Below are 26,450 nucleotides of genomic sequence, written 5' to 3'. Positions count from 1 at the left end.
CCTTTCTGTATTTTGTATCTTTTTTCTCTTACAGTGAGAACCTCAGTTCCCCAATCTGTAGCTAACTTCTGACAGAAATTAAGGTGAAAATAACCTGGGTCTCTGATGAAATAAGCCCAGAATTCATGCTGAAATCCTAACCCTCAGTGTGGTATGAGGATGTAGGGCCTCTGAGAGGTAATTAGGTCGTCAAGGTAGAGCCCTCATGAATGGGTTTAGTACCATTCTATAAAAGATCCCAAAACGCTCTCTCACCTCTTCTGCCATGTGAGGACATATTGAGAAGATAGCTGTCTGCGAACCAAGAAGCCAGCCCTGATCAGATATACATAATCTGCCGGCATCGTGATTTGGGGCTTTCCACGACTGTGTAAAAATATTGTTATGTCAGCCTGAACAGACCAAGTCAAAGACATTATGCTATATAATGTCATACATTATGCTATGTATGACAAAGACATTATGCTATGTAAAATAAGCCAGTCCCAAAAGGACAAATACTATATAACTGCATTTTTATGAGGTACCTAATTCCTAGAGACAGAAAGTAGACTGGCAGTTGCCTGGAGCTGGGAAAGGGAAGAATGGGAATTTACTGTTAAGTAGGTATGAAGTTTCAGTTTGTAAGATAAAAAGATCTGGAGATGGATGGCAACGATGGTTTCCACAATGTGCACATACTTATTAAACTGTACATACAGTAAATCTTATGTATATTTTATACAAAAAAAATTATTTGTTATATCCCGTAAGAATTCCCAAAATAGGGCAATTAAATGCAAGGTTAGTTAATTCAGTGGTTTATTTCATCAAAGACCCAGGTTCTTTTCATCTTCATATTTAGCCGTGAGAGAAAAAAAAGATACAGATACACAGTGGGGAAGGTAACAGAGAACTCTGGTAGTAAATCGAAATGGCCAGATCAGTATAAACCAGTATTTTACAAATTTCATCACGAATTATTTTAATTATATATGAAAGTAGGTAGAAGAGAAAACTCACGGCCACTCTTGCTTTATCCATAAAACCATCCTATATTATTTTGTGCATATCCCAGATACCTAATTAATTTGCCAGTAAGAATTTTTCAAAGGTATCTTTGAAAGATAATACCATTGTAAAAATAACCAAACACCATTATACATGGGAAAACAAAGCAAAATATAGTACTTCCTTAATATCAAATATCCAGTATACTGCATATATTCAAATTTCTAATTCTTATGTAAAAATAAAGTTTACCTGTCTGAATTACAATCCAATAAGGTTTTCAAACTACAATGGATTGATATATTTTTTAAGTTTTTTCTTTCATCTAATAGATCCCCCTCTATTTTTTCTTGCAACTTATCTTTTGAAGAAACAAAAGTACCGTAGTTCATCCTGTATGAACTCATAAATTAAACACAAAATGGAAAATCCGTTTAATAGCTTAAAAAAAAAAAAAAAAAAAAAAAACCCAACCTGACATTCCAGCAGTTAAGGACACACTCAGCACATAAAATGGTTTCTAAATACCGTGCCCTCCTAAAAGAACCCAAGACTTCTTATGATTCCTAGTCTTAGAAGAATTGTAATCTGAAACATCTCTTGTCAGAAAATATGGAGTGATCAAAAACTGGGATATGTAAAACCCAGCAAAGGAGGGACTTGAGGTTCTCCCTCACAGATCAACAAAAGGACAATGGCATTAACAGACTGGGTGACATTAACTGATTAACACAATGAACAACAAAAGAACTTATCAGTCCACAATGATACCATAAAGGAGAGGAAGAGTTAGAAGATCAGGAAATCACCATTCTGCATCCAGAAATGGAATAACTAACTGCCTCAGGCAACAACCATCAATGAATGTTTATTAATTACAAAGATGAAAAAAGTGTCTTTCTTGAGATCAGGCATACAAGTGATCAATAATGGGACAAATTTACAAGATTTGATGTACCAGGAAGTACACATTATGTTTTGCTAAGAATGTTTAACATGGATTTTATTATGAGGAAACGGTGAAATCCAGAAAGTATAATGTTTTACATAATAAGCTTTGACTCTTCAAAATTAATAGAATGCTTTGACTGGATCCTGGATTAAAAAAAAAAATTAAGTATAGTTTTTGAGCTAACTGGGAAAGTTTAAATATGAACTGTGCGACAAAGAACATTTCTGAATTAATGTTAAATTTCTTGGGCATGATAATGTTATTGTGTTTGTCTAAGAGAATACTTCTTAAGAAATTAATGCTAAGTTATTTAGGGGTAAAGCATATGCTGTTTCCAACATATTTTCAAAAGATTTGAGAACTTCAGTGCAGGTCTAAGTGTAAAAGGAGGTAAAGATAAAGCAAACATGCCAAAATGTTTACAACTGGTGAATATAATTAAAGCACATTTATAGGGGCACCTGGGTGGTTCAGTTGGTAAGCATCTGACTCTTAATTTTGGCTCAGGTCATGATCTCAGGGTGAGACTGGCTCAACGCTCAGCAGGGAGTTTTTTCTGCTTTAGATTCTCTCTCTCTCCTTTTCCCTCCCCACCAGTGCACACACACTCTCTCTCTCTAAATTAAATAAATACATCTTTATTTTTTTTTTAGTAAGATTTTTTAAATTTATTTGAGAGAAAGAGCATGTGCATGCGCCACCATGTTGGGGGGAGGGAGAAGGTAACTCCCTGCTGAGCAGGGAGCCTGATGAAGGATTCCCTCCCAGGACGCTGGATGGTGACCTGAGCCAAAGGCAGATGCCCAATCTAACTGAGGCACCCAGGTGTCCCAATACATACATCTTTTAAAAAAGCAAAAAAGAAAAAGAAAAAAAATTGCAGCCCTCTTCCTTGGGTTTCTTTTCAAAGCCTTTGCAAAGCCTTTCATTGGAACCACCCTCCTGGCTTCTACCCCCAAGAAAGAGCTCTTTATTATTTCATTGTATAGATCTAATATTATCTGTCTGACCTCATTTCATATTTAGCTTAGTCCTAAAATCATGAATACACCTACAACGAGGAAAAAAATAATGTCAGACTGGACTTTTCCCACCTAACCAGCAGGAAAACCAAGATCTAAGCTGGTATGTTTCTCCCAAACAATTACTGAGACAAAAAATCTCCCCCTACTCTATCTAACACTAGGCTATATAAGGACACTCGTAATTGGGGAAGGACTCTTGCCTCTTAAAAAGGACATGTAAGTCTTCTCCAACTCCCATCAAACAAGACACAATCAAACCAAAATTGAAAACTAACTGTTACTCTTTTTTTACTGCTCTAGAACCTAACCAATTCTAGATTAGCCAACATTTTATGTGACAATGAAAGTTGCAGAAATATTTTTAATTTTTAATTTCCTGAAGAAAATATGTAATGTTAGATATAAATGAGGTGGGAAGGAAAGAACAATGCACTAAGGAGTCAAAGGCTTGAGTAAAAGTTCTGAAAATTACTAGCTATAGCAGAGACTAACTGTCCTTGAAAGTGGCCATGTCTCCCTTTCCTCCTTTTAGTAAAAAAAGGTACCCTGGTATCCCTTTCCTGCCCAGCAAAACCTCAGAGTTTTCAAGGAAATTAGAGGTTACATTCCTTGGGCTCTCCTAAAGCCACATGACCAAATTCTGAACAATGGGATATAAGTGTAAAATTTCCATGTCACACCCTTACAAAGAAGCTACTTGGCATCCTTGCTTTGTCTTCCTCCTGTGGGCTGAACACAGATGTGAGTCAGATCTGACCATGCAGACAAGAGCATATTAAACACCAAGACAGAAGAAAAGAAACCTGGGCAGCTGGAAAATCTCTACAAAAGCAGCTTATCCACTTTGGACTCCTCTCTACCACTGGAGAATTACGTGAGTGAGAAATTAGCTGATTTTCAGAACCACTAGATGGGTCTTTTCCAGCAGCTTGGACCATAAGAGCTTGTAAGACTGGGTACTTCTCTGGGCCTCATTTTCCTGGTTTACCCAAAACTGGGAAGACTTGTATCAGTGCTGTAACTTCTTCTTAGCTTACTGTATATTTTTATTTAAAAAAAAAAAAGATGTACATTTAGTAAAATTAAAAACTGAAGTTTCAAATATTTTCAAATAGGATGACATGTGAAAACACTTTGTACAGTTTACCTAACCCTTCAACAAATAATTACAAAATGTCCACCAAGTGCCAGATACTGTTATGTGCCTGAAACTGTTCAAAATGCTAACAATAAAGTGGTAAAACAAAAGAAACAGAGTTCATTCCTTCATAGGTGAAACTTATAATGTGAGAGGAAGCCTATAGTAAGCCGGCAAACAATAAATAAACAAGATTATTCCAAATAACAGCAAGGTTATCTGAAAAAGAGAAAGAAAAAAAAGCAAGTAACACAGAGTTATCTAGGTTTAGGAGGGAAAATCAGTTAATTTACACAGGGCCGCACAAAAAATCTGGGTGAAGTCTATTGCAGGTTAAAGGGCAAGTCTGAGGCCTTAAAAGCAAGAACAAGATGGTGTTTGTTTAGGAACCACCAATAAAGTCCCAGTGACTTGGAGCTACTAGTGAGCAAAGGAGAGAAAGAAAAGCTCTAAAAAGCAGGCAGAGGCAGTGTGGTATTAAGTGCACAAACGTTGTATTACTGATATCAGGGGATGAGTGCTCCTCATGAAAAGGAGGGGAAAAAACGATTACTCCCTTAATTCTGTGTGCTGGTTTCAGGAACAATAGTCCCAATAGAAAATTATGATCTTAGCTGCCCTTCAATCAGTAAGTGACTATAATCTTACATTCTACTTATAAATGTCTTTACTGAAGCATCTGGGTGGCTCAGTGGGTTAAGCCTCTGCCTTCAGCTCAGATCATGATCTCAGGGTCCTGGGATCGTGCCCCATGTCGGGCTCTTTGCTCAGAGGGGAGCCTGCTTCCCCCTTTCTCTGCCTGCCTCTCTGCCTACTTATGATCTCTCTCTCTCTGTAAAATAAATAAATAAAATCCTTAAATGTCTTTATTTGGGGATAAATGTTTTCATTAATTAAAAGCAATTTTTGGAGTAGAAATAAAACTTAAACTCACTGGAATCCAATAAAGCTAACACCTTCTCTGGTATTTTAGATATGCAAACAAATTTCTCGCGTGTACTCAGTCAACAAATACTTCATGAGGACCTACTGTGTATGCCAGATATGGCTGCAAGCACTTTAAAAACATACAGACCCACTCCTTGTAGAGTTTAATAAATCAGAATACATTTCTAAGTTTAAATATGGTAATAATAAGTTTTTTAAAACCTCACTGCTTTTGGCTGATTCCTTAAAGATGCCTAAAAGTTAGGTTTTGAAAATCCAAGTTAGTATCTTAATTTCTGTCATCTACTGCTGTACTTGAGGGAAAGAATTCCAAACTTTCTAAAGCTTAGTATATTAAAAACAATACTACACAACCTTAGAATTTAGATCTAAGAAAGCAATTTTCTAAAAAGAAAAATAGAAATATAAATTATGTGAATTCTCCTTTTTTTGGTAGATAAAGCGATTATCAAGTGTTTTTGAACATGAAGGAAACAGTACTAGAAACATTTTATTAATACACTTGTTAAACACAGAAATCCGAAACTCAGTTCTCTCTCCCCTCTGGATCCCGTTAAAGTGACAATAAATAAATAAGAACAGTTAAAGACTGTAAGAACAATGGAGCATGCAGGGAATGAGCAGAAGGAAAACAATGAATGTGCTAAAAAACAGAAACCACGTAATTTAAAAGAATAAAAGCATGTGGAAGGGGTTGCCAAGCAGAGGCGAGCATACTCGCCTGGCAGACCCTGAGAAGGGTCAGGAAAGGACAACAGAGAGGAATGGAGCTCAAAACGTGCAAGTGGTTAAAACCTCTGTGTAAGATGCACAGAAACCCCATTCTCATGGAAAAACTACTTTACTTTCTGAAGTAGCTGGACCAGAGAAATCAGAGCTGGAGCTGAGGCTGATGGTGAAGTACCAAACTGAAAACAAGATTAAGTGGGAGGACACAAACTAAACAATGAGCTGCTCAAGGCAGGGCTTGAACACACCACCCTGAGACCAAAACCTGTTAGTTCCTCATTCTTAGATGTTACTGACAACCAAGGATCACTAGATACTGAGGTCTGCCAACACAAACAAGAAAGAAACTTGAAAGAAATGGAATGCCAAAACCAAAACACTTTTTTAAAAAATTAACCTTCTCAGGGTGCCTGGGTGGCTCAGTGGGTTAGAGCCTCTGCCTTCAGCTCAGGTCATGATCCCAGGGTCCTGGGATCCAGCCCCTCATCTGCTGAGCAAAGAGCCTGCTTCCTCCACCTCTCTGCCAATTTGTGATCTCTGCGTGTCAAATAAACAAATAAAATCTTAAGAAAAAAAAAAATAGGAAAATAAATACCTGAAGAAACTAGCTGAAAGTCTGAGAAAGGGGACTCCGGGTAGTTACAGGTGAGATGACAGAAAACTGTCACTTTTCCTCATAAGCATTTTAAAATTAATGACTTGTTGAACTACGCACACGACTTATAAAGTGAAAATCAACTTAAAATAAAACTAAGATTAGGCAAGGAGGGAGAGAAATCCTGATTGGAGACTGAAAAAGTATCTCCCAGGCTAACAAAACAAATAGAAAAATCAGAAAAATAAAAATAAAAAAGTTAATCACTTATACTTCTAAAAATCTGTTAGAGATTATAAAACAACCAATTTAGGAGTGAAGATTTTACTTCCTAAATTCATCTTTTCACAGCACTAGGAAGACAACCTATTTAAAAAGGCAAATGAATTACTGGGACGCTTGGGTGGCTCAGTGGGTTAAAGCCTCTACCTTGGGCTCAGGTCATGATCCCAGGGTCCTGGGAACAATCCCCACATAGGGCTCTCTACCTCCTTCTGATCTGTCAAATAAATAAATAAATAAATCTTTTAAAATAAATACATAAATAAAAAGGCAAATTACTAGCAAAAGCAAACCTTTAAGTATACTGAGATATTGACTGGTCTGAGCTAAATTTGAAATATAAACACAAATTTGATTTAACAATTAGGGGTGGCTAACAAGTAGTACACTGTGATGCAAGCTGCTCTTTTAACAGCTAGTACAAAGCTCCCCAGGAGGTATTTATTCATTTATTGAACAAATGTTAAATGATGTGAGAACAGTACAATGAATCTATTCAGTCTGTCAGAAATGCTGAGTAAGATACTACCCTACTACCTGTTCTCCCTTCCCCTAAAAAACGGCAACAAACTGCCTTTTCCCTGTAAATGTAGACTGCAAACCAAGTGAGCAGCAGTGGCGGCATCATGACCATCACTGGAGTTGAGTTAGAAAAGCAAAATCATAGGCTCCGCCCCAGATCTATAAGCAGAATCATAATCTGCATTTTAATAAGATTTCAGGGAAACCCATAAGCACATAAAGCTTAAAAGGTACTGATATCCAGCTAATGCAGTTCTTTTGACAATAAAATAGTGCACTTCTGAATAAGGAATCACAGAGAGAAATAAGGGTGTTCATTGGTACAATAATATGCACTCTCTCGGGCGCCTGGGTGGCTCAGTGGGTTAAGCCACTGCCTTCGGCTCAGGTCATGATCTCAGGGTCCTGGGATCGAGTCCCGCATCGGGCTCTCTGCTCAGCAGGGAGCCTGCTTCCTCCTCTCTCTCTCTCTCTGCCTGCCTCTATGCCTACTTGTGATCTCTCTCTGTCAAATAAATAAATAAAATCTTTAAAAAAAAAAAAATATATGCACTCTCTCTTCAGACTCCTGTGAAATTTTTTATGGGCTCAACATATATTCATCAGCCTACTCAAGGCCTGGTAAAAGATTCAGATCATCACAGAACATCATAGAAACAGAGAACACTGCCACAGAGGGGGAGGAATAATAGGGCTTTTTTAAGAACCTCTGCAGTTTAGGGTCAACAATTCTCATGGAATTTTCCTGAGCTCACACCTTCAGGTGCTTCCAAACTCCACACCTACCAACTAGGGGAATATGTAACCACTAGTATGAAGGATGCTTTGGCTCTAGTGCCCGCTGAAAGCGCCACCACTGATGCAGAGTATCCAGTCACAGGAAAGAACAAAACCATGGAGGAACTTAAGAACAGGAAGAGGAAATTAAAAAAATTAAGCAAGCTTGAACTTTTACTGTAGATTAATCAACCTCATAATCAACGTGCCAGACCCCAGCCTAACTCAAAATCTGCTGAAACTAATCTTCCTACTTTTGTCTTTGGATTCCCCAAACTCCCAACTCAACTAAGCTCAAGCTGTATTCATTAACGCAACATGTACTTATCGAAAGTGCCTGTAAATCTTAAAAACAACTGGTCGATCTTGGTTTGTGGACTTGAAAGACATTTATTCTGTTAATTGTTAATCTGTTATTTCTGTTAATCATGCATTAAATAACTAACTGGGCCAACTAAATTTTCTGAGCACTAAGTATATGCCAAAACTAAGCACTCGTGTATATTTAATCCTTTAAATAACAATACAAGTACTATTAATCATCCCCATGTAGATAAGAAAACTAACAAACAGCAGTTGTCAAACTTTTTTCTTACACTCTGCCTTCCATTGCCTGTCAAAAACAGACCAAAAAAAAAAAAAACAACCAACAAAAAAAAGGCCACTTCATTTAGAAAGACTTTCCCCTTCTACTCTAGACCCGAATTAGTTCTTTGAGTTTTCATACAACTTTCCTCAGCTATGATGATGGGAGGGGGGAGAGGTTTAGCTATTACAAATGAGTAAGAAAAGCCCTGGCAAGGAGCAACAAAGGACATGAACAGAATCTACATACTTAAACATGCTCAAACAAGTAAGAGGAAAAGGTTTTACTGAATGGCAATATTGTGCTAGAGACTGTCATCAGGAAATGGGTACTCCTATTCACTGCTGGAGGAAGTGAAAACCCACACTAACTTTCTAAGGCAATTTAGTAATACATTCTTTAAGCCATAAAAAAGGTCACATCTTTTGACCAGAACTCCCATGTCTAGAAATACACCCTAAGTAGTAAGATTCTCACAAGGATGTTCATCATAAATTTACAATAGCAAAAACTGTAAAAACTAAAAAAGCCCAAATAAGTACAAAAGCCATTTATCTTCTTAGACATTAACTGGGGGAAAAAAGCATTATACAAAGCTAAACATGTAATGCTTGTTTTTAAAATATACATTCACAGTAGAAAAAGGACAGACCGACGCCAATATGTTAATAGGTGTTACCTTAAAAATGATGAGATTATGTGTGACTTTATTTTGTTGTTTAGTTATCGTAGTTCTAAAGTCAGAAGAACCAAGGTTCAACCTCTGGCTCCCCACCCCACCATGTGTAACCCTGATCAGGTTACTTTATCTAATTATTGATTTCCTTATCTATAAAATGAAAATACTATTAAGAACTATCCTCAGAAGCTAGCTGTGATGATTCAATGGTAACACATGCAAAACACTTAACACTGGTTGGCAGTTAGCTAAGTTTCTTGAGCACTTTTTTTTTTTTTTTTTAAGATTTACTTATCTATTACAGAGAGAGAGCATGCACACACCAAGCACAGGGGTGACGGGCAAAGGGACAGGGAGCCAGAGTCTTAAAGCCGACTCTGCTCTGAGCCCAATGCAGGGCTCGATCCCACAATCCCAAGATCATGACCCGAGCCAAAACCAAGAGTCTTAGATCCTCAATCAAGTGTACCACCCAGGTGCCCAGCGCTTACTTTTTAAAATATATGTTTATGCTGATATTGAGTTGTTTTTCCTTAAATTAAAAAAAAAATCTGTAATATTAACAAATCACCACATAACAAGAATTTAATGAAGCTGTACTGTCACTAACTTGAGCAGTGTCATTTTACACAAACATTAACAAAATTCCCAAGCGATCTGGTCAAAAATCAGAGATGGTGGACATATGAATAAAAGGAGCTATGCATTTACTGAACAAAGACTCAAAAGGAGAGGGGGGAAAAAAAGGGCACATTTAGGTCTTTAGGATCTAGCATACTTAATAACGTCTAGTTTAGTTCTAAATAAGCACCAAAAAAAAAAAAAACACCCGAGTCACTTCAGACATCAGGAACAATTAAGATTCAAATGGAGAAAATTCAAGATCTAGTTTAATGATGGGAGTATGACACAGACTTCCGCTTCAGGTATCAATGAAACCAAATTATTTTTTAAAGATCAGGGTATCTTGAACATTACTACTTTATTATTAGACATTATTATTTCATAAATTTTACTTAGCTTTAGCACATCTTACTTTAGCACATCTAGATGCACATTCCAAACACATAAAACCTTCTCAGCAACTCTTCAGAATGAAGCTATAGAGATCACAGGATAGTTAAAAGAAAATGGTAGCTACCTGAGCAATTCATTAGATCCTCCTAGGACAAGGCCTATATACCTCGCCTATCAGAGATCTCTGGAATGTATTTTCCCACTTTCAAATCTAAAATGATAAGCACACTCTGTTAAGTTAAAAACATGCAACTATGAAAAAAAAAATGTCATATACATGGAGAAAAAAAAAAAAAAACCCAGGCAACTATGAAAAACTTCCAAAACCATATATAAGAAATTCATGACAATATCTCTAGGACAGAGAACCTGGGAGAATGGGGTTAAGAGGGACACACATACTTTCACTCTATACCTCTTGCACTGCTTGGATTTACTATCTGTAGATGTAACCTAAAAAGTTTACTTACTATTATTCATTTGTAAATTTCAGTATACAAGTCAGCATTTATTACTATATTCACAGAACTGTGTAACCACCACTATCTAATTCCAGAATATTTTCATCACCCTTTTAGAGAAATGCTGTATCCAATGGCAGTCACATCCCTCACTGGTCTTATCAACCACAAATTTACTTTGTCTTGATAAATTTGCCACTTCTGGGTATTTCATATAAACAGAATCATTTAATATGTGGTCTTCTGTGCCCAACTTCTTCAACTTCGCATAATGTTTCCCAAGCTCTTCCATGTTGCAGCATATAACAGCATTTCATTCCTTTCTATGGCTGCATAATATCCCATTGTACAGATACACCACCTTTTCTGTATGCATCATCAATTAACAGACGTTTGGTCTGTTTCCACTTTTTGGCTATTGCGAGTTATGTTCATGTCTACGTTTTTATGGACACATGTTTCAATTCTCTCAAGTATATACCTAGGAAGAGAACTGCTGGGTTGTATGGTTAAATCTATATTTAACTTTTTAAGGATCTGCGAAATTAACCAAATGCAGGCTTGAAACACACAGGATAGAGGGAAGAGAGAAAAAGGCTTATGGGCAACTACATATACCTGGAGAGATCTCCAGTAATATTCATTTGTAAATTCAACTCACAAGCATTTAAAACCACTGAAAGACATAGTTATATATATCTTAGAAAAAATTGAGATACATGTGATTCTTCATTTAATTCCAAGATTGTACTACAGCACCATCTCAACACCAAAAAGCATGTCAACTATAATTAATTATTAAATTCCAAAACTACCTGTATATTTTTTACATAGGATTAGCCAAGGATCTCCCAATAATATGAACAGGTTAATACCACAAGCCAGAAAATATTATGGAAAAGGCTTAGTGTAACAAATTGATGCTCTTAATATACCTAAAGTGAAGGATATATATACCTATGTTCTTCATATTCTCCAGGGCACTGGGCACTCACTATATTCTTGTTGACTTGTGGATGAGTAACTATCACTCTACCCTTTCTCTATGAGAACCAGAGATTTATATTTTTAATCAAATAGTATTTTTAAAAACTGAACCACACAGAAGCAATGGGGAAGACTAAAAAGCAGACAGAATAGTTTTACTCACTCATAATCTTGTGTACAAAATGACAATAATGTCTACCTCAAAGGCTACTGCAAGAAATACAACCATGATCATTCCTTATACAGGTACCAAATTTCCCTAATATGCTGAAGACTTTGCTTAATTAAAACATGTATGAGGGGCGCCTGGGAGGCTCAGTGGGTTAAAGCCTCTGTTGTCAGCTTGGGTCATGATCCTGGGGTCCTGGGATCAAGCCCCACATTGGGCTCCCTGCCAAGCAGGGAGCCTGCTTCCCTTCCTCTCTCTCTGCCTGCCTCTCCGCCTACTTGTGATCTCTGTCAAATAAATAAGTAAATAAATAAATAATCTTTTTAAGAAAAATAAATAAAACATGTATGAAATAACATACCAGCCATCTTACTGTTAATGTAAGGTTTACAATAATGAAAAGTGATTTACAAAATTCATGGTATCTTCTATTTTTAAACTAGAAACTGCAAAACAAATGAGGTAAAACTCTGGTCAAAAATTTAGATTCTTCGGGGTGCCTGGGTGGCTCAGTGGGTTAATAAGCCTCTGCCTTCAGCTCAGGTCACGATCTCAGATCCTGGGATCGAGCCCCACATCAGGCTCTCTGCTTGGCAGGGAGCCTGCTTCCCCTCTCTCTCTGCCTACTTGTGATCTGTCTTCTCTCTGTCAAGTAAATAAATAAATAAGAAATCTTTTAAAAAGAAAAAAATTTCGATTTTTCCTTAACCTTATCCTGTAATAGCCTACAAAATGAAGTAATCCATTTCTGGTTTTCAAACTGTTAACCTGGGATAAACAGATTTGTCACACAGCAGTACCCATCTACCTTCTTTAATATCTTCTGTCCAGGGCTCTCTTTGTCCACCTCCGACCAATTAAAGGAAGGACTTCTGCTGTTCCTTCCCCCAGCAATAAAGACAGACTAGAAGCACACACTTGCTATAAGGTAGAAGCAACCTAAAATGTCCATAAATGCATGAATGGATAAACAAAATGTGGTATATATAAACACAATAGAGTATCATTCAGTCTTAAAAAGGAAGGAAATCTTGTCACATGCTACAATATCGATGGAACCCTGAAGACATGAAGTAAGCCAGTCACAAAAAGACAAATACCATATGATTACATTTGTAGGAAGTATCTAAGGTAGTCAAATTCATAGAAACAAAGCAAAATGGAGGACACCAGGGGCAGGGGAAGAATCAGGAACTATGAAACAGGTCTAGTTTCAGTTTTGCAATGTGAAAAAGATCTAGAGATAAGTTTCACAACAACGAGAATACAGTTAACACTACCAAAGTGTATGCTTAAAAACGGTGAATACGGTACACTGTTTTTAACAATAAAAAATGCATTAAAAGAATTTATTTTATAAGCTAAAAAATATTTTGCTTAAAGAACTGGTTCTGTTGCTAGAAAAAAATTAATTCTCCTTTTATGTCAAGGGAGAAAAAGACTAGGAGCAATCCCTTCTCAACTACCAATTCCCATAATAACCATTTTGTTTGCATGCTGCATCCCTAGATAAAGAATTTGACAAGAATTATTTATTGCCTACAACAGATTTCTCTCTTGAAATAGAGCCTTCCCAATCTACTAGTCAATAAGAATGTATTAAAGGTTCCTCTTGGGGCACCTGGGTGGCTCAGTGAATTAAAGCCTCTGCCTTCAGCTCAGGTCATGATCTCAGGATCCTGGGATCGAGCCCCACATCGGGCTTTCTGCTTAGACGGGAGCCTGCTTTCCTTCCTCTCTCTCTGCCAGACTCTTTGCCTACTTGTGATCTTTGTCTGTCAAATAAATAAATAAAATATTTAAAAAAAAAAAAAAGGATTCCTCTTATGCTATTTTAGAAACACATCTATTCCATACCCATAGGTCTCTTACCTTGTGGTAAACTGGAAAAAGAAAGAGACAGCCAACACCAAAAAGGTTCTATTTCCACTCTGAGACAAAGGACACCTGATACTCTACAATGTCAAGTTCTAAAAGTTAATATTTTTCCAGATCTTTATTTAAAAAATTTTCTCACCAATCTTTTTTATCTACTTTGGTGTCTCTCTTAATATGGGCTAATAAAGAAATTTAGATTCCTTCTAAATAAAGTATAAAACAAGCCAAGTGGTTCAAAACCCAATATATCCCTCTAATAGTTTTACCCATGGCTAGAGAGACAGAAGTTTTTAATTAAAATTTTTTAAAAATGGGAATACACTAAAACTGTCAAGTCCTCTATCTTAAAGATCCACACCTCTGATATCGTAGCAGAAAGAGTAAGTACTAAAAGGATTCCTAAGAAAAAGATTACCCTCCTAACAGTCTAAAAGCTATTATTTCCATATAAAATAATCTCAACTCTTCCATATTTCAGTAGGCATATAGCCATAGGCAAAACTTTAGGTTAAAGCAGAGGTTCTTAAATAGGATCACTGGTCCATGAACTTCCCTGAACTGGAAAGAAGAGATCATTCAAAGATTTCAGAAGAGAAAACCTCAGTTGATACTGGAACATTCAGAGAGGGAATCAACCAAAAGAAACTAAAAATTACAAAAGTACCACCTCTGGTACAGTGGGTTATAGAAAAGCATTTCATCATGATCTCCCAAGGAATCCACATATGATGCAGGCAAAGACCTGGGTGACACTTGTCAACTACTGCTCAAATTAACTAAACACATGTTATGAAAAGTAAATTTTTAACAAACTCAACATTTAAACACGGATTGGGAAATTGGGGCAACCAGTTTTAAAAGGTGTTATGTACTTTGACAAACGTTCTCTGAAGGATAGAAAAACAGCCACAAAAATACTGAAAATACTAAACAATAAATGAGATTGGGAAATTCAGCAACTGCTTTAAAACAAATTACACTGTACTTAAAAGTAAAATTTAGGAGTACCTGGCTAGCTCAGCAGGAAGAGCATGCAACTCTTGATCTCTGGGCTGTGAGTTTGGGCCCCCCATTGGGTGTAGAGATTACTAAAATATAAATAAATTTAAAAAATAAAACTTAAAGAAAACACTGTTCTCTCTCCCCTTCCTCCCTATAGTAATGAAGAGTTGGAAACTACAAAGTTACCATGCCAATTTTATGCCTTTCTTCCAAGAAAAAACAACACATCAAACTACTACATATTGGCCTCAAAATTAAACACAATGCCAAGGTCACCAACTCATTTCTAATAACCAGGCACCAACCCAGAAATGGCATCATACCAGGAGGCTCTGAGGAACTCAGTAATCCTACATTAAGTATTAATGTTAACTGGACCTGAGCAGAAAATGGGAAAAGCCCTAAAAAACTTTAAGCTAAAGTATTTTGGCAAATATGTACTAGTATGTAACCTCTGCAAGGGAGGTAAATTTAAAAATAGGTATTTTAAAGTCCTAAAGGTATCCTTCCTTCACCAAGATCACCAGATGAAAGAGCTTAAGGCAGATCTAATTTGATATCTAAAGAACAGCAAGAGAGTAGGCTGAAACAATAAGTCACAGGAAAGCTTTTATAGGAAAGCTTTAGACATTCATGCACAAAAGCAGCATACTGCTCTGATCACTTATCTTATAGCCTGTGAGACTTTTAAAGCATTAATACAGTAAAGCCTATTAAAAGACTAAACCAACTGCTGTCAAGTATTTCTGGATGTCAGGATTTCTTTACACTTAAAATCTGAGGACCCCTAAAGCCTTTCAAATTTTCAAGTATTTGTCGATTTAAAAATATTAGTGATAAACCCTACACATTAACAAAAAAAAAAAAATGAAAAATGACTCTACTTTCCCACAAAAAATTAGCAAAAAGAATGGCACTGTTTTACCCTGCTGCAAATCTCTTTAATGTGTGGCTTAACAGAAGACACCTAGATTCTCTTAACTGCTTCTTCATTCAATATACTGTGTTGTGTTGATTAGATAGATGAAGAAAACACCCTCATTCAGGTATGTGGTTGAAAAAGCAGGAGTATCTTAATAGGCCTTTCAGGTTACGGATATCCCTTTGACACTACACCAAAACTGGACAAGTGACAGTTTTTTGAAGGTTTGTGGAATCTGAAACCATTTATTTATCAGTCGTGTGTTACATTAAAATCCAATGCTATATGATGCATTTTTTAAACATCACAGGCACTGGATAGTTTTAAAACACTGATTGAGTCATCCAAATATTGAGAGGTTCCAAATGTTGACACATTTCATCACATTAAATAAAAAAATTGCAATCATTAATATTACAGGTCTCCTCTGAAACATCTTTCATATTGGTTAAGTTATCCAACTCAGGATGGCATATACATGTTTTCTGAAATTCTTACTTTGCTTGAAAGCTTAAAATTTTATCGTGGGCAACAAGTATTGTCCACTGAGTCAACAAATTCACTGTTTACTTGAGAAAATGTCTGCCAAATATCCAAGTCTAAATAACCATCATTTATTTGTCATTAGTTCTTTCTAACAAAATAATGTTCCATGAAAGGAGGAGCTAATTAAATGAGCTCAAAACCCAAGTAAGTGCACCAACGCTTTTCCTCCAGACAACATGTACTCTGGTCTGTAACATTAGTGCCATGGTGTGTATCTCATTTTGTCACACAGAAGTTTAACAGACATGTACTCAAGAATCAAGATTTAATAAAGTTCGTTTTTACTGTTTCATCAAAAAAATTCCTGTGTAAAATTGGCATTTTCAAACTGCTGGTACATGGTGAAGATTATTACCATGACTACTGGGGCCAGTTGCTGCCAAGGCCACTTGATTCACTAAGATACCAGCAGCTTTACCCATATTGTTTTTGTACCACTGCTGCACATGTCAACATTGTCAAAAAAGCAAATATATTATAATGCAAACAGTTTTGACTTCATGGACCTTTTAAAAAAGTTGAGGGGTCACCAGACCACACTCTAAAATAGCTGTTTTGATAATGGTTATGGACCCTCTCTAACCAGAAAAGTGCACATGTGTACAAATATATACACTACTCTTTTTTTTTTTTTAAAGATTGTGAGGGTATGTGCACGCATGTGAGCACACTAGGGCAGAAGGAGAAGGATGGTGAAGCAGACTTCTCACTGGGCAAGAAGCCTGATTCAGGACTCGATTCCAGGACTCTGGGATCATGACCTGGGCTAACGGCAGACACTCAACTGACTGAGCCACCCAGGAGCCCTAAAACCATTAAAATTTTATGTGATATCCCAAAAACTTTTTCACAATTTTATTTAGGTCTTTATTTGGGGGAATATTTAGACTCTACAACCTGAATTTTTTTTCCCCAAAGAACCAATCTGTAAGTCTAAATCCTACCAAAAAAAAACAGAAAGTAAACTGTTGAAAGATGCAATGCACATGGACATGGATATGCACTGGACATGCAATGCATATCCAAATTCCATAAAAACAAGGCTTCATGTAATAAAATCATATCCTAAAATAACTTACTATAAAAAAATTGACACTGTCAAATATGGAGATAAGGGAAGATATACTTGTTTTAAAATATTATAAATTTAAAATTATTAAGTCAACAATATTAAATAATGAAAATGTACAAAAAATAATATCCATACATAGTTGAATTTTTAGTATTTAATATTTCCACAAGTAAAATTTAAGCAAGTAATAGATTACCAGGTATTGCTACTGCAAAAAAAAATTAGGAAAACTTCCTTCCTGTTGCACTTTAAAATAATGAACTTGGTTTTCTAGTGCTGAATCCAGATTTTAAAAACAAAATCAGTAATGCTTCTTCTACTAAATACAAAGGACTGAGAAGGGATCAAGTGATATATAAATATGTTGCACTGGCCATGGGTTGATGATGTTGGGTGATGGGGGTTCAATACACTATTCCATACACTTTCCATAATATTCAAAATCTCCCATAATGAAGTGTTTAAAAAAAAACACAAGTACAAAAAAATAAAAATAAAAGTGCAAATACAAAAAGAACCAGACCAATTAAAAACTGGCCAATTACTACCTTCAGGACAAATGAAGGGATGCACAAGAAACACTGCAGTCTTGGTTCAGCAGTGAACATTCACATGGTCATCATAATGTAAGCACTGACTTCTAATTTAACCATATACATGGTATGGTTAAATTAGGGTATGGGAATGATAAACTGGAGTATGGGGTGATGGGGGTGATAATATTAATAGCTTAATTTTCACCTACTAGAGGAAAGTCAATTGGAAATGTCTAAAATGCAGGAGAAAAAGAAGTTATCACTTTATTCACAAAATATTAAGCAACAGGGAATAGTGGAAGAGTTGAATATAATCGCCTTTAGAAGTACGAGGGAGGATTAGGGCGTGAATGAAGGTAGGGACTGCCAGTTTTCACTCTAAACCCTTTCTAACACAGTACTGATTTAAAAACATACAGACAGACAGACACACACACAATTTTTTGGGGTGAAATCTAACAAATACAGAAAATCAAAAATCAAAAGAGAAATGTCCAGGATAATCAGTTAATCACTACAGCCACCACCCAGTCAAAACACTACCTCCATGAGGCCCCCAGATTCCTAAAATTAAGTAACCACAACATACTGGCTTTTATAGCAATTATTTTGTAGCTATTCTTTAAAGTTTACCACTTTAGTATGTGTCTCTAAGGCTATGGTTAGTTTTGAATGTTTTTTAAACTTTGTATTAGTGGACTCAAAGAATATGTATAAAACACATATATACCATCTCTTCACTTTGGCTGAGGAGAAATTCTTAAATTCCCCAGTTTTCTCATTTTCCAACTCTTCCTTACTTGCCATAAATGTTCCAACAATAACAGCTAAACCCTTTACAACACTTTATGTGCCAAGTTACTGTTTTATGCATATGAACTCATTTAATCACCAAACAACAGCGTAAGGAAGATTTTATTGTGATCTTCATTTTAGAAAGAAGAAAACAGGCACAAAGAGGTGAATTAATTTGCCCAAGATTACCCAGCTAGCAGAGGACTGTATTATGTAGAGGATGCAATTATGTAGCCTAGCACCAGTGTCTGTGCTACCTACTATCTCATGAGAGCAAGTTGTCAATAAAGGAAATTTTTCAAGTATGGAATATGATAAAATGTTATTACTACTACCACAAAGATTAAAAGGAAAACTGCAGGAGGGGCACCTGGGTGGCTCAGTGGGTTAAAGCCTCTGCCTTCGGCTCAGGTCATGATCCTAGGGTCCTGGGATCGAGCCCCAAGCATGGGCTCTCTGCTCGGCGGGGAGCCTGCTTCCTCCTCTCTGTCTGCCTCTCTGCCTACTTGTGATCTCTGTCAAATAAATAAATAAAATCTTAAAAAAAAAAAAAAAAAAGGAAAACTGCAGGATTAGAGATTGTCTGAGTGATAGAGACTTTAGTACCTCACCCTTCTCCCAAACAAAGAGCTACACCAAAGATAAACCACTTAAAAGTGCCTGAGGAGGGACGCCTGGGTGGCTCAGTTGGTTAAGCAGCTGCCTTCGGCTCAGGTCATGATCCCAGCGTCCTGGGATCAAGTCCCACATCGGGCTCCTTGCTCAGCAGGGAGCCTGCTTCTCCCTCTGCCTCTGCCTGTGCTCGCTCTCTCCCCCCCCTCTCTCTGATAAATAAATTAAAAAATCTTAAAAAAAAAAAAAAAAGTGCCTGAGGAGGGTCGACTTGGTGGCTCAGTCCTTAGGTGTCTGCCTTCGGCTCAGGTCATGAACCCAGGGTCCTGGGATCGAGCCCCACATTGGGCTCCCTGTTCTAATGGAAGCCTGCTTCCCCCTCTGCCACTTCCCCTGCTTGTGTTCCCTCTCTCACCGTGTCTCTGTCAAATAGATAAAATCATTTAAAAAAAAAAAAAAAGTGCCTGAAGAGACCTATGCATAGAATAAGTATCCCAATAAGAGTACCCCCATCAACCAAAGACCAATCACAGTTATCTGGTCAAACATAAAAATTCTTAGTTCTGCAATGCACTTAATGACAAATTATGAGCCTTCATTAAGTCCAATAAAGACTTCTTTGTAAATTAAGGCCCCCAAAGAGCCCAGTATCTCATACAACTTAACTTACCGGTAGTAATAATGTTGGGCTCTTTCTTCTCTAAAACATCTTTGAGAGTTAACAAGATTAGCATATAAGGAACAACAGAAATCTAATCCAGTCCTGTCATCTTAAGGCTAAGCTTACTGGAACCCAAAGAATCACTTATTCCAAGTGACATATACTTGTTTGTCCCCAGGATAAAAACTCAAGGTCTCCTAACTTCTATTACACAGCTGTAGAACATCAATCCAAGTAAATACATCCATGACATCCAGAGTATACCACAATCATCTTTTCAATGGATCTCTCTCCCTTTCAGAACCTCATAATAGTAATCACATTCCTTCATTCAACAAATACTCAACATTTACTGGTGTGCCAGGCACTGTTCTTTTTTTTTTTTAAGATTTTATTTATTTACTTGAGAGAGAGACAGTGAGAGAGAGCATGAACGAGGAGAAGGTCAGAGAGAGAAGCAGACTCCCCATGGAGCTGGGAGCCCGATGCGGGACTCGATCCCGGGACTCCAGGATCATGACCTGAGCTGAAGGCAGTCATCCAACCAACTGAGCCACCCAGGCATCCCAAGCACTGTTCTAAGCACCGTAATTTGTATAGTATACTCTGCATAGAGCAGATGCATTAGTCCTACACAGTGTAACAGAGATTTAGGGTAAATTATAAATAAGAAGGACTATAAAGAAAGATTTTTTAAATATTTCCAAGAAAGGAAGGTAAGGAAAAGAGTTATAGACATGACCTGAAGAATTCTAACAAGTGATAAATTGTGGGATGACTGTAAGGCATTCCGAGGTGGGAACAGCAAAAAAACAAAAGACCCAAGAGTAAGACTGTACAAGACTTGTTTGAGAAACAGCAACCATTTAGCTGGATCATTACCCGTATTAGCAGATGAACTTAGAGAAACGGGATATACTGTTGAAAGATCTCGTATTCTACGCAGAAATATCTGAATGTAATTCATAATCCTAGGGAAGCAGTGACCACTTAAGATTTCTGAGGAACATAAAACTGGGACGGCATTTAAGATTAACTTAGAAGCAAAACACAAGAAGCAGGGAACCTAAATGGATGAAAGATACCGAGATCCTGAACTAAGGGAAGTTGGGTATGGAAAGAAGACTAAAGCATTGCAAAACTAACAATGGTATGCCATGACAGCTAGCTGCATGTAGGAGGGGAAAGACAATCCAGAGCCTTTGATGGGAAAGAACTTGCAATACATCATTAACAGAAAACAGGCAAGCTAAACTGAAGATTTAGCTAGATGTAACCTGTTTAGAGATTACAGTCTAAACCAAGGGGGAAAACTTTAATCTTATTTGAGAAAAGCTAATCTTCCCGTAGGAATATAAACATAATAGACCATGACATGGAAACTACAGTATGCAAAAAAAAACAAAAACAAAAACAAAAATTAAAGAAAGGAGTGTAGTGTGAAAATTAGGGGCTTTTTTAAACTTACTACACTAGCATAAACTTAGGTACTTGACTTAAATCATGTTTTTATTAAAATATACATACCAAGCCTCAGCATGCTAAGATGCTAGGAATGCACTGTATGTTAAACTTTATTTAACAACCTCAAAAAAAAAAAAATCATTTAATGAATCAGTAGCAAGGGGCACCTGGGTGGCTCAATGGGTTAGACTGCTGCCTTCAGCTCAGATCATGATCTCAGGGTCCTGGCATGGAGTCCCACACTGGGCTTTCTGCTGGGGGGGGGGGGGAGCTGCCTATCTCTCTCTCTCTCTTTTTCTCTCTCTCTGCCTACTTGTGATCTCTGTCAAATAAATAAATAAAAATCTTAAAAAAAAAAGAATCAGTAGCAAAATGTAGCTACTAAGTATTAGCAGAAGAGAACTACAACTGATCCCATCATACATATCACAAACCATTATTTGATTCAGTTAGGTAAGTTTAGAACCATCAATTTCTTTTAATTAAAACCCACGTGGTCTCTTTGCCTACAGTTTAAAAAAAAAAACGATGAGCTCCTTCAGGGCAGGGTTTATGTCCCAGATACCTTGCAGCCCCAAAGCTCAACATTTCAGAACCTCTCAACATATCTTTACTTATAAAAAATAAGTGGAAATCAAGCCAGGAATAATTTCCAAGTATACAGCATTCTCATAACTTGAGTATTATACAACAGCACAAATGATCCAGTATTCAGTGGCTACTATTCAACAGGTAATGGAATTACAAAATGAGTAACACATGAGTCCTCCCTTGAACTTATAGGATTTCTCTCAACAAACCAACCACAAGCTTCACCAGAAAACCTTGATTTGCGCTACTTATGCGACCATCAGTGAGTCTCTTAACTAAGATTTCTCGTTTCTCATCTGAAAAACAGATGAGGATTCAACAGAAATGTGATAGTGCTCCGTAAAGTATCACAGGTACAATGTATGCCAGCTGGCTCCCCAAAGAACACCAAACTGATCAAACACTTCACTGATAATGACATTGACACAGGCAAATCCAAGCATTTGACTGGCTCAACGTAAGTCTATCATCCTACCATTACTTAAGAAATCCTCAAAACTAACAGTACTGCAGATAGTAGATTAGAAATAGGATCTTAACGAGGACAATACAATCTATAGAGGATGATTTATAAACTTAAGGGACACTTTTTAAAATTAAAAGAAGTACATTTTAATTCATTTGAGTTTTGTTGGAAAATTCCTACCATAATTCAAGACAGAATACCATTAAAATTCAAACTTTAAACAGTATTTCTGAACAATGAAATGATACAACTACTTTATGGGAAATAATGCCTCCAGCACCTAAAACCATCTCAAATGAGTGCAAAACTGACATTTCCAAACTTGAAGTTTTTGAAATACACTAAATAAATTTGGGAGAAGAAGACTTAAGTTTATCTGATCAAACCTAGCTTCTAACCTTAACAAAAGAATAGGCTCCCCAGAACCATGGTTGTTTCCTTACCCACCTAAATTTATCCTTACCAGACAATAAAATGTATCATTTGAGCCATCATTTCTTTACAGAATGTCAATCAACACCACACAATGAAAGCAGGCAAGTTAAACACTAAAAATCTTACCTCAAAAACAAAAGACAGTCATGCAAAAATGTCTGAGGTAAATGTTGATGCCTTTTTTAACATAATTATATAAAAATGATGCCTGAACATGAAAATCCATCACCATTTATTTGTACATGAAATTTACAGTCAAGAAATCTTTACAATATGAAACTTAGATTTTTCTTGTGACAGCTTTATATACATCATACTCTAGTACCTTCACTTAACAGATAAAAAGTAATGATATAAGGTATTAATAATAAAAGACTAAAGACCATTTTCCAGAAAAGTGACTTTTAAAACTGTTCCTCCATTGCTCAGACAAAAAACTCAGTCTGTTCTTAAAGTGTAACAGATCTAGCTGGAAGGAAATCATTCAGTAATCAAAATCCTGACTCCATATTCAAATTTTGCATTATTAAGTGCTTTCTTACCTTCTGCTACATCATCATCTACTGCTCCTTTCACCTGAGAAAAACACCACTGAATATCGTTCCCTCCTCCAGCTCCTGGAAAAAGAAAACATAGCAATTAAAACTGAGTTCTGTTCATGTTTACTCTCGTAAACACAGAGATGGTATCCATGGTTGGCATGATACTAATGGCCTGGTACTGCCCACACATACAACCACCAGCCCAGAGCACTAACTTGGAAGGAGGTTAGTCTCCAATAACTGGTAGTGCATTTAAAAAAAAGAGAGAGAGATTCCACGTATGAAATATCTGAAGGCCACGTACTATCATGAACACTGCATATGTGTTTAAAACTTCCATTTTCCCTTCCCCTCAAATACAGTAAAAGCCTCACAGTCACGCAAGACCTACCAGAGAAAAGTAAATACCAAAGTCAGACAGTTTTCCTTTAAGTTTACAAAAGCCTGCAGAAGGGTTAATAAGGTTAAACTACCATAAAACATGGAATGAAGAGAAAACTTCAGGAACATTACAGCCTGGGTGAGGAGTAATGATTCATAGGAACCCAATCACCAAAGCGCACACACAGCAAACACAACACTCACCACCCATTTCTTTGCATTTCATTACCAGCAAATCACTGGCTCCAGACGGGAAAAGAAATCGAAATAAATGCTGGTGAGGAGGCTGTCAGAGGAAGCTTGTTTTGCCTCCTTTCACCTTATCCCTCAGAATCCAGAGGGCCTTGCAAAGAATTTCCCTAGTTTGTCATCATCTTATGCAAAACAATTTTTATTTAGCTTAATTATTCAACAAGGCCAAAGAGCAGCTTGTTTACAGCAAAACATAGGTCAATCCAACACGTTAACTTTTTTGAAGGTTTATTTAAAGGTTATCTAAATACTGTAAAAAGCATGGAAAATTGGTTTAGTTCCTGAATGTCTCTATTTCACTTCCAAGCACTGTCGAGAAAATGTCCCGGATCTATGGAGGAAGAAACTGAATCAACACCTAAAACTGGTTCTTAGAAAAGGAAGACATTCAGCAACATCAAAATGTATAAAAATCACTCTCAAAGCAATTATCTTTCTCTTCCTTCACCTTCCGTTCTTGCTAAATATTCCAAACTGCATTTCTCTATGCAACCTCCCCCCACCCCAAGCTTTTACCTAAATCTCTCCCCCCTTGGCTATTTATATCATTGAACTCCACAACTATTTTAACTAACTCTACGAAACCCTTTTGGGAAAAGGACATCTGCACAAAAACTAACATACAAAACGCAAAGTTTAAATTACATTTTTCATGCAACTTGGTCTATTAAAGACCTTGCACTCTTGGGCACGAAGGTTAAGAAACCAAAGGGAACGAGTTCAAGACAAAAAAAATTCAGGCTTATGATCTCAAAAATATACGTACCCACAGTGGGGGGAAAAAATACACATAGGTCCCCAATGTATTTCAACTTGCAAAGTACTCTTCCTTCTCAGTACAAAATACATTAATATGAACACCCAAGAAGGCTTGCAGCAAGGGAAAAAACAGGAATTGTATTAAGGAAAAACCCTAAAAAAAGCCCCGGGGAGCTGGGGGGAAACCGGGGAGAGCGGGGTTTATAACCGGCTCTTCCAAGCAGTAGGGACAAATCTGCACTCGCCCCCACCCCCCCCCCCCCCACGCCTTACCCCCCGGCTCGCCAGCACACACCCCACCCCCACCCGTGCCAAGGTTCCAGCCCTCATTTTAAAAGCCATTTCTGTATCACAACGACCCCTTGCCTCAGCAGAACCCTCCCCACCCCCACCCCACCCCACTTGACCAATTCCCTGAAATCCAAGGGGCGCCCCGTGGCTCTACCAGAGGCACAGGCGGTCGCTAGGGGGTGATGGAGGGAGAAGGAAGGAAGCGGTGCCTTGTCAGTGGACGAGGGTGATTTCTCCTTTACCTGCCATGTTGCGCTGCAAATGGTGACCCTGCTGGGTTCCTCGGGGTCTCTGCTTCCTGAACTCACCCCCCTCACCTGGGGATGGGGGGGTAGAGAGGGCGGATGGCGGCGGATGGCACCTGTGGGGGGAAAGGGCGGGGGTCAGGGGAGAAGGAAGGAGGGGCGAACAGAACAGCCAGCAGGATGGTGGATTTCGCTCTGGGGCTTCCCCGCTCTCGCTCTTTCTCCAGCGGCGGCGGCGGCGGCAGCTACGACAGCGACGGCGGCGGCAGCGGCAGGGGTAGGCGACTCCACTTTCAAAATGGCGCCGGCTGGCCTGGCCAGTGACGTCACCCGGGGGCGGAGCGGCCGGGCCGGGCCGGGCCGGGCCGGGCCGGAGGGGCGGGGCGGGGCGGGGCGGGGCGAGGGCCGGGGCGGGAACCGGAGGGGGAGGGGCGGGGAACCGGAGGGGGAGGGGCGGGGAGCCGCCGGCCTGACTCCGGGTCCCCGCCCCTTCCTCCCCCGCCCGGCGCGCTGCGTGCCGGCGGGCCTGGCCTGCGCCGCGCCCTATCCCGCGCGCTGTTGGTCTGAGGTCCTGCAGTGCCCCGTCTGCCCTCTGTCCCCGGCCCGGTCCGCTGTCCTGGCACATCGCAGTGTCCCAAACCCTCGCGCCTGTGCCTGGACTCCGGAACGGGCTCAGCCGTGCAGTTACCATGTTCGCTCGCGGGGATTCGTGGGATCTTGTGTCTTTGAGCGTACCGTGTTTCTACTTAAAATAGTGACTCTGTAGCCAATGAAAAAAAGGACGGGGGTGGGGGGCTGGATAGACTGGGCGGCTCGGCCGAGGGAAGAGTTCGCGGGTCTGAGAAGGGCGCAGCTGGCCTGGTTCCATGTGGGTGAATTAAATACCTTCTCATGGGCCCCGGGAACCGAGGCAAGAGTCCTTGGCGACTGAAAGCAGTTGAGGGTTTCTGAACAGAACGCGGAGTTTGCTGGTAGCAGACATGGCGGAAAAAGTGGCCCGGTCGGTCCAGCTGAGAGAGTGGAAGCGGTGGTTAAGCCAAGAGCTGGGCTCTGAAGCCAGGCTGCCGAATGCGGACGCCATGCAGGAGATGAGGTTAACAGTCCTGCCTCATAGGATTGTTTCAAAGATTAAATGACTTAATT

At 38.4% G+C, this 26,450-nt stretch overlaps 1 protein-coding gene across 2 annotated transcripts in view; it reads right to left on the bottom strand.

The window, feature by feature from the left end:
• Positions 1-25,660, bottom strand: part of PPP2R2A (protein phosphatase 2 regulatory subunit Balpha) — an 89,814-nt gene extending 64,154 nt beyond the window's left edge. Inside the window, exons 1-2 of one of the 2 annotated variants that reach the window (XM_013061798.2) lie at positions 25,305-25,660; positions 23,380-23,454 (exon numbers count right to left, since the gene is read on the bottom strand). In XM_013061798.2, the coding sequence (XP_012917252.1) occupies positions 23,380-23,454; positions 25,305-25,311 (82 nt within the window). In that variant the 5' untranslated portion in view covers positions 25,312-25,660. Of the gene's footprint in view, positions 1-23,379; positions 23,455-25,304 lie in introns of those variants that run through there. The other variant, XM_004763238.2, reaches the window with a different exon arrangement.
• Positions 25,661-26,450: the final 790 nt, after the last annotated feature.

The sequence above is a fragment of the Mustela putorius genome, unplaced genomic scaffold (assembly GCF_011764305.1).
Source record: "Mustela putorius furo isolate JIRA1106 unplaced genomic scaffold, ASM1176430v1.1 tig00003937_pilon_pilon_pilon, whole genome shotgun sequence".
NCBI classification, from domain to species: Eukaryota; Metazoa; Chordata; class Mammalia; order Carnivora; family Mustelidae; genus Mustela; species Mustela putorius.
The sequence above is the reverse complement of the archived record's forward strand: the minus strand, read 5'-3'. Positions and strand labels throughout refer to the sequence as shown.